At 42.2% G+C, this 8,496-nt stretch overlaps 1 protein-coding gene across 4 annotated transcripts in view; it reads right to left on the bottom strand.

Annotated features, from left to right (window-relative positions):
- LOC112138617 (peroxidasin) overlaps nucleotides 1-7,432 on the bottom strand; it is a 96,654-nt gene extending 89,222 nt beyond the window's left edge. For all 4 annotated transcript variants that reach the window (XM_024261192.2, XM_024261193.2, XM_024261194.2 and 1 more), the window contains exon 1: nucleotides 7,094-7,432. In XM_024261192.2, coding sequence (XP_024116960.1) covers nucleotides 7,094-7,278 — 185 coding nt within the window. In that variant the 5' untranslated portion in view covers nucleotides 7,279-7,432. The remainder of the gene's footprint in view (nucleotides 1-7,093) is intronic.
- Between the last annotated feature and the right edge of the window lie 1,064 nt (nucleotides 7,433-8,496).

The following is an 8,496-nucleotide window of genomic DNA, read 5'->3' as shown; positions in this document are numbered from 1 at the left end:
GTTCTACCGCTGCAGCTGTGTTGCTTTTCTTGCAGAAAATGTGCTCCTATAGTCGCATATGCTTGCAGGAACTTATCAATTTCCGCCACCGGAAGTACAAAACTCAGCTGTTTGTTCCTGTTGCCATGGTGAATCCTGCTGTCTTTGCTCCATTGATCAGGGCTTAGAGTTTGTAGCAGCAGGGGGTAGGGGCAGAAAGGAGACTGCTGGGAGTGAGTTCAGTTTCCTGATGGCCTGGTGGAGAAAACTGTCCCTGAGCCTGCTGGTTCTGGCCTGGAGACTTTTCAGTCTCTTTCCTGATGGCAGCAGGCTGAAGTGGCTCTGGGATGGGTGAGATGGGTTGCCTGCAATCTTGATGGCTTTGCGGGTGAGGCAGGATTAGTGAGAGGGACACCAACAATCTTCTCAGCTGTTCTCACAATATGGTGCAGAGACTTCCTGCAGGATGCAGTGCAGGCTCCGTACCACACAGTGATACAGCTGGTCAGGATGCTCTCAATGGCTCCACTGTAGAAGGTCTCCATGATGGGGGGAGGAGCTCTAGCCCTCTTCAGTTTAGGAAGTACAGGCGTTGTTGAGCTTTTTTGGCCAGTGATGCGGTGTTGTGGTTCCACGACAGATCTTCAGATGTGCACATCTAGGAACTTGGTGCAGCTCACCCTTTCCACTGCAGCTCCATTGATGGTCAGAGGGGGGTGCTGGGTGTGAGCTCTCCTAAAGTCCACAATCATCTCCTTTGTCTTCTCCACATTCAGATGGAGATTTTTCTCCCTGCACCACAGAGCCAGCCTGCACACTTCACTCCAGTAGGGGGTCTCATCGTTGTTGTTGATCCACCACTGTTGTGTCATCCACAAACTTGATGATGAGGTCGGAGCTTGATGATGGAGCGCAGTGAAGAGGAAGGGGCTCAGCACACATCCTTGGGGAACCCCCGTGTTTATCGTGATGGTATTGGATGTGTTGTTCCCGACTCGAACTGCTTGTGGTCTCCCTGTCAGAAAGTCCAGCAGCCAGTTGCACAGGGAGGTGTTGAGTCCCAGGTGGTCCAGCTTGTGGATGAGCTGCTGGGGGATGATGGTGTTGAACGCTGAGCTGAAGTCGATGAACAGCATTCTGACATGTGAGCCTTAGGTTTCCAGATGAGTGAGGGCTGAGTGGAGGGCTGTAGAGATGGCGTCATCGGTTGACCGGTTGGACTGATATGCAAACTGGTAGGGGTCCAGAGTGGTGCGGAGAGCAGACTTGATGTTCTGCATGACCATCCGCTCAAAGCATTTCATGAGGATGGTGGTGAGAGCGATTGGGCAATAGTCGTCGCAGCAGGAGGGGGATGACTTCTTTGGAACCGGGATGATGGTGGTGGCCTTGAAGCACAAGGGGACAACCGCCTGACTCAGGGAGAGGTTGAAGATGTCTGTGAAGACATCTGTGAGCTCATCAGCACAGTCCCTCAGGACACAGCCGGGGATGTTGTCAGGCCCTGGGGCTTTCTGTGTCTTTACTCCTCTTAGTGCTCGCCTTACGCTGTCAGGTGAAAGCATCAGCACCAGGTCAAGTAAAGAGTCTGGGTGTCGTCCTTGACAGTACATTATCTTTCCACTCTCACGTCAATAGCATTACTCGGTCTGCCTATTTCCATCTTCGTAACATTAACCGTCTGCGCCCCTCTCTCACTGTTCACTCCGTCTCAATCCTAGTTCACAGTCTGGTCACTTCATGTCTAGATTATTGCAATTCACTTCTTTCCGGTCTACCAAACAAAACCCTCGTTGAGTGTATGAAAAGGTTAAGATGACAAGGATCACAGGTAAAGGGTTTTTCCTGCATAGAGAACTTGGTGGCGGCCCCCACCACCTAATTTACAAGCGCCACCAGCTCCTGCCGTTAAATCGATCAGATGATCAAGTGTTCCCAATTGCGATTTTTCTTTCATTTATTACTGGAGTTACATACACCCACCACTAAAGACAAGTGGCACTGTGTCCAAATTAGCAGATTAAACGGGCAACTACAAGCCATTGACTCAAGCTCCACCGTAATCTCCAACAGTTAAATCCGGTTTTAAATGTAGATAAAGTCAGAAAAATGATCAATAGAAGAGGTTTGGGCGCATTTCTCCATGAAACACACGGATGGTGATTATAACGCAATCAGAAAGGGTGAGTATTAGGGGTGTAACAGATCATGGATAATCCGTGGTCCATACAGATCCACGGAACCACGGTTTGGGCCACACATGTACCTTGGATCACGCCCCTCTTCCTCCCCCTCGGCCGCTGCGTTCCTCGAGCACAGATTATTTAATTGTCTTTGTTTTAAATGTGTGAAGGTTGTTTTTTGATGGTTATCCAAAACCCAAAGCTCCCACCGCGTGTGGGAGGAGCTTCCAAAAACTTTTCTCGAGCTCGTCATGGATGACACACATACTGAGAGATCGGGTTTATTTATTTTAAAGAGATGAATAAAAGCACTGGCGCATGTCTTCGGTTCTGGGTTCAGCTGTCCTATAGCCGCTGCTCCGTACCGGGCCGCGCCGTGACGGGGAAGGCAGAATGGCAAGCCAAAACGATCAAAAATTGCTTGGAAAAGTGGGCACGTCAGTACCTCATCTGCACATGTACTAGGGATAATAATAATTTTAAATATTTAAATGTTCCCACAGTTAGTTTCAATTCTACAATTATTACCAAAAAAAAGAAAGTTTAATTTTAACTTTTTCATTTAAGATTTAAATTGGATGGGGGAGGTTGCATATTCAGCATTATTTTCTCTCAGTTTTTGTAGATTTGGTCTCCAGACATGTTAATTGTAATCATAAACTACATGTTTTATATTTTTGTTTATGTTCAAAGTTCAAGGATGTGCGAGTGTATATTTATGCTTAAAAGTACTTTATATGTTTTCTCAAATATATGTTTTAAAGATTTTCAAATAAGTAATTTTAGGCTTTTATCCTCTTGTTTTTTTCTGTTGCTTTTTATTTCACCTTACTGATCTGAAAAAACAATCTGAATAGTGACCCTAAAACCGTGACACAATCCGAACCGTGAGTTTTGTGATGCGTTACACCCCTAGTGAGTATTGTTTCTTCTATAACCGTGTACATCTAGCTATACATAAATAGATAAATCTTTATTCCAACCTGAGTCATGTTAGTCAAATGTATTAGTTTTACAGGTATGGAAAATTGCAAAGTAAGCAACTTTTTTTTTCAAAAAGAAAAAAGAAAAAGGAACAACCTGACAGATGGAGTGTAGTCACATCAAACTGGATGTCTGTTGTAAAGTTGCAATTGATGGTCTTAACCAAGAGGCTTTTGACTAACAAGAGTGTCTGAAAAGGTTAAGATGAAACATTGACCAGTCAAACGCTCTGCTACAGACTGTTAACTGTACAAATGAGTAGCTGAGTAGTAATGAGTCCATGTTTGTTGTATAATCCCATGTTCAGTAAATGTCCATGGATCTGTTAGTTTCCATGAGGTGTTATTTTCTAAGAAGCACTTAGAAGAAAATAGAGAAATAAACTTGAAATGAAATAATATCAATTTGTCCTTTACTTATATAAAAATACCAGCTAAAATAGTCAATTTGTATACATTTGCTCGGGGGAGTCACGAGTACACAAGTCTGAGGCCGCGATGAGACACCACCAGCACCACCTTATTTTAAGCCAGGGAAAACCCTGAAGAATCAAAGTTAAAATAAACAAGTTGAAAAAATAAACCAATAAATAAGGTGAATTTTAGAGGTGTATAGACTAACAGAGAAATGAATCAATGTTTTTCTGTTAAAATACCCTTGTGTGAAGGTCTTTGATATCTAGAAGAGCTAAAGATTCATTTTTGTTGACTGTCGTGGAACCATTTCAAACCATCATGTAAGCCAAAGCTTCCACAGAGTCTTTATACCTACTATGCTTGCAACCATACATGGAAAGTAGGGCTAGACGATATATTGATATTATCGATTAATTTGAATTTTATGTTTTAGACCAGTGGTCCCCAACCACCGGGCCGCGGATGAAATAATAAACGCGTTTTTTTTTTGTTTTTGTTTTTTTTTTTTGAGTCGGAAATCTTTTATTTTGGAAATCAACCGGATTCTCTTGATTAGATTGAGCGCTAAAAGCAGTCCAACGTCGTGTAACTAGGGTTGGGCACCGATAGAGTTTTAAGCGGTTCAGGTGGCGCAAAGCAGGTCTTTGGTTTCGGTTCCTAATCGGTGCCAATTTTGGTAATTCGGTAAAAAAAAAAAAAAAATGTCTACATCTTCCCAAATCAACACATTTTGATTCCCAAGTCACATAGTTAAGACCTCCGCATCATAAATTGATTTCTCTTTTTTTTTTTTTATTAAATTTTCATATTAAATCAGAAGTCCACAACCTCTGAGTCGCAAACAATGACCCCTCCCCTCTTTCGTGGACATCAGTGGTGCTCTCCGCTGTGGCCGCACACCAGCTGTGCACCGCTCTTTTGCTGCGCGGCGAATTCGCTGCCAGCCGCCTGTCAAATCCTGAGCTAGTCTGGAAGTTACGGCGTAAAGTCAGCTCTTGCAAAGCGCAGACATGAAAGCTGCAGATAGCAGAGGAGATTCAGCAGTGAGGCAGAGAGAGAGAAAGATAGTTCCGAGAAGAAAAAAAAAACCACTCGTGCCACGAGGAGCCCCCACCCCACCCACCACCCCTGTCTGCTAATCGTCTGTGTGTGTAGCGGTTAGCTTTGGTTGATGCAGCAGCGAGACATACGGACATTTTCAAACGGACCCAGTCAGAACTGAAGGATAAAGCTGCTGGTTTACTGCAGTAACAGAACATTTACTAAAAGTGTTGATTTGAAGACAGCGCCGTTGTTACACACTGACGCTAGCATGATGCTTAGCCGCTAATGCTAACGAGCTGTTCCCATGTGTTGTCTATAAATGTAAACACGATGGGTTCAGAGTCGGACAATGTTTTCATGGAGCGGACTTTAAGAGGAGGCAGATAAATATAACAACATGAATTCATAGAACATTTCTAAAAACTGTATTTGATAAATATAATAACAGGCATGAATCCACTTTGTACTAACTTTATTGGTACTGTCTTTAGCATTAGAGAGCTGCATCTTTACAGTCAGTGATAACATGGAAAATATTCAAAACACTGAAATGTTTTTAAGCTCTTTTTGTTATGATTTAATATCAAAATGAATCATCTGGACAAAGAATTAAGAAAAAAAGCATTTTCTGTCAATCTGCTCCCTTTGCTAAATCTGTTCTTGTTTTCTCTTGTTTACAGTTAATGACAATAAGACATGTTCATGCTGTTAATGAATTGATTTTGTGCCATTTCATTTACTTTCTCTAAATTCTAGAAAAGACTGGTCAGTCTCCTCATCTGGTTCAGACAACAGGATTTTTTGTTTGTTTATTTCGGATCCCCATTAGCTAGTGGAAAATTTATCTGAGTTTGCTTTTATGTTGTGACTTTCTGTTTGCATTCAACATGATATTTTTAAAATAACACTCATGTAAGTTTCATAGCAAAATAATGTAATAATTTGTCCAGTAAAAAAAATATTGTTGAGGTTTTTTTTTCATTATTATTATTATTTTAACTGAGTTAAAAACTAGATTTTGGTCACTGATGTTGTAACTTGGAGCATCAAACCACACACAGCAACACCAGTTTGAAGGCTGTTGCTATCAGAAGTGTTCTGCTGAATGATTGTATTTCTCTTTATAGGATGCTTAAGCTAGCGGTAGCTCACAAAACACCTGCTGCATTGTTCTATAAACATTTTAACAGCTTGTATTTAGTTGAACTTTGTCTTCCAGCATATTTCCAAAACACATGTTAAAATAAAATAGATTTTGTTGTAAATATTCTGTCATTTGTAACCTTTGTTAAAAAAAATAAAAGGAGGGAGGAAAAAACTGCTTAAAATTGAAAATCAAATTTGCAATGAAAAAGAACCAGATTTTTTTTTTTTTTTTTTTGGTCATATCGGCCAGCTCTAATGGAAAGTAATCTCCAGTCTTTCCATTATTTTCAGAAAGCAGCCTTTTTTCAAGTAGTATTAAAAAAAATCCAAGACTTTTTTAAGTGAGCAGTCAATGTGTTCCAAAATAAATCCAATAAAAATGTAAAATATTTCATGACATCACATCCTTTTTTAGAGGTCGGAGTAAATTAGGGACATAGACTTTCTGTGTAGCAGCACACAGACACACTTAGACATTCCTCACGTACATGGGAGCTTATGCTGCGCCTACAGAAGCTGTCTGGCGGCAGATGAGCTGTTGCATTTCAGGCGTTTCAAAGAAACTGAAGGAACCTGGGTAGGAAGTCACGTCCTGACATGACAGCCAAGTGAGGTGGAAGGTGGGGGGCGACATGCGGCTGCAGCTTCAAAGCTCACCAGCATAAAAGTTAGTGGGAAACCACAGGTCTGCTCTGATCGGCCCTCTCCCACGGACCAGTCAAACTCTGTCATTGGAGTGGAAAAAAGACCACAAAGCCTGAAGACTGTAGCTGTGGGCTAATTTCATGTAGCAGAAGATGGGTTTGATGTACAATCCGCAGTTTTTTCTTTGTCCTGAATAAAAGTGTTTAAACATCCACAATGAAAAGCACAAGATCGCTCTGGCTAATTAGAGACGATGTTTGGAAGAAGCAAACTGCTTTCTACTCAAAGAAGGAATGTTTGGAATAAATTCACACATGCTTTTTACGTTGTTTTTTTTTCTTTATCTCTACTAAAAAAACACACAAAGAAGTGGATGGAAAAAAGAGCAATACGATGTCTTCAAAAAGACAAAGTGATAGACATGGATGTCTTGTCACTGCAGAAACTTCTCCGATTTGGGCTGACCTCACGACCTGTGTGACCCCACAGACCATGTCCATGAACCTTTACGGCTGAACCCATGCAGGTGGGACAACTTTGTGTAAACATCCACAATTCTGCTCAACTAAACCACTAATTCCCACTCACGTTTCAAACGGGAACAGCGCAGAACCGCGAGTTTGACCGGAGCAGTAAACTTTTGGGCAGAGCGCGTGCAGGCCGCCGCGCGCGCAGACTGCAGGGAGGGGTACTCACAGGATGGTGGTCAGAGAAGACACGGCCGGCACGGCTTCCAGGTTCAGATGCATACATCTCACAGTGGTCCGGAAGCACAAACAGCGGCTGGGGCAGCAAAGGGAGAACTGCGGCCCGCAGGCAACCAGCAGCAGCGCCGCCGCGACGACCCACGGAGAACCGAGGAGGCGAGTCCACTTCGCCATTGCTAACAGTGAAGCGAGCAGAGCACAGCCCGCCAGCCGCCCCGCTCCCCCTCTCTGCCGTGCACGTGGGCGGGTGCACGCGCAACAGCACGCTCCAGCCGCTGCAGCGTCACAGTCCCGTCAAAGTCCAGCAGGAAACCGCCCTGTCTGCCCAGCTCTCCATTCATTCAGTCTGCAGCTGCAGCAGCAGCGCCCCCTCCAGACTCTGATCGGCTCTAGCCACCGACTTTCACTGTTTTTAGGGAGGAATTGTAAACTAGATTTGCTACAGTTCTAATTCTAAATTCGCCAAAAGTGTGATGAGTCTTACTGTAACAAAAACAAACAAACAAAAAAAACAATGCTTAGCATTTGTTTTTTCCTGCCACAGACTGACTTAGAAAGAGTACCTTTAACCATACTTGAGTAAAAGCATAGATACATTACTTTAAAAAGTACTCAATTACAAGTTACAAGTCACCAATTTCAGAAAGACTTGGGTAAAAATATAACAGGAATCCTACCATGAGAATTCTACTTTTTGAGGTTTTAAATGCATTTTACTGTTCGTTCTTCTCTATCAAGAACCTCAAAGTGGTATGTTGATCCGTTCATGCATTTAAGAGTAATCCTCTAAAACCCTGCACTCTCTGCAGCAGCCCCTCCCATACCCACGACAACGAGTGGGTGGAAACGTGCTGACGTAAGATCGATGCCAAGAGCCCCCTCCAGGAGGAGTTTGCTCTGAAACTCCGCCCCCAGGTTAATGCAACACTTTTTTCCCCAATGCTTTATTTACAAATGAGATACATTACATAGAATTGTTACGTTATCAGTAACGTTTCACATCACAGCAACCACAATTACCAACATAACATATAAAACAACATATAAGAGACTTGACATAGTAATACACATAAACATAAAAAAACATAAATGACAATTTAACTTTTGTTAGGTGTTCTCATTAAGTTTGTATTTCTTAACAAAACAAAGTAATTTCAAGCTATTTTTCCTTTTCATATAATTAAGTGACTGAAAATATAAACAGAGCTCTTTGTGAAAAGTACTAAAAAGTGGTTTGGTCTTCAAAAATGTATTTTTGTGAATAAAAAACTTTCCTTGCAATAGCAGGACATTAAGAACTGTGTTTTCTGGTCAATTGGAAATCACCACCCTGAATAAAACATTTTTCACATCCAAATGAACTGGATCTGCAATTTTAGAAGAAAACCAAAA

This window comes from Oryzias melastigma, unplaced genomic scaffold (genome assembly GCF_002922805.2).
Source record: "Oryzias melastigma strain HK-1 unplaced genomic scaffold, ASM292280v2 sc00184, whole genome shotgun sequence".
In the NCBI taxonomy this organism is placed as follows: Eukaryota; Metazoa; Chordata; class Actinopteri; order Beloniformes; family Adrianichthyidae; genus Oryzias; species Oryzias melastigma.
Note: the sequence above shows the minus strand (reverse complement) of the source record. Positions and strands in the feature narration are given on the sequence as shown.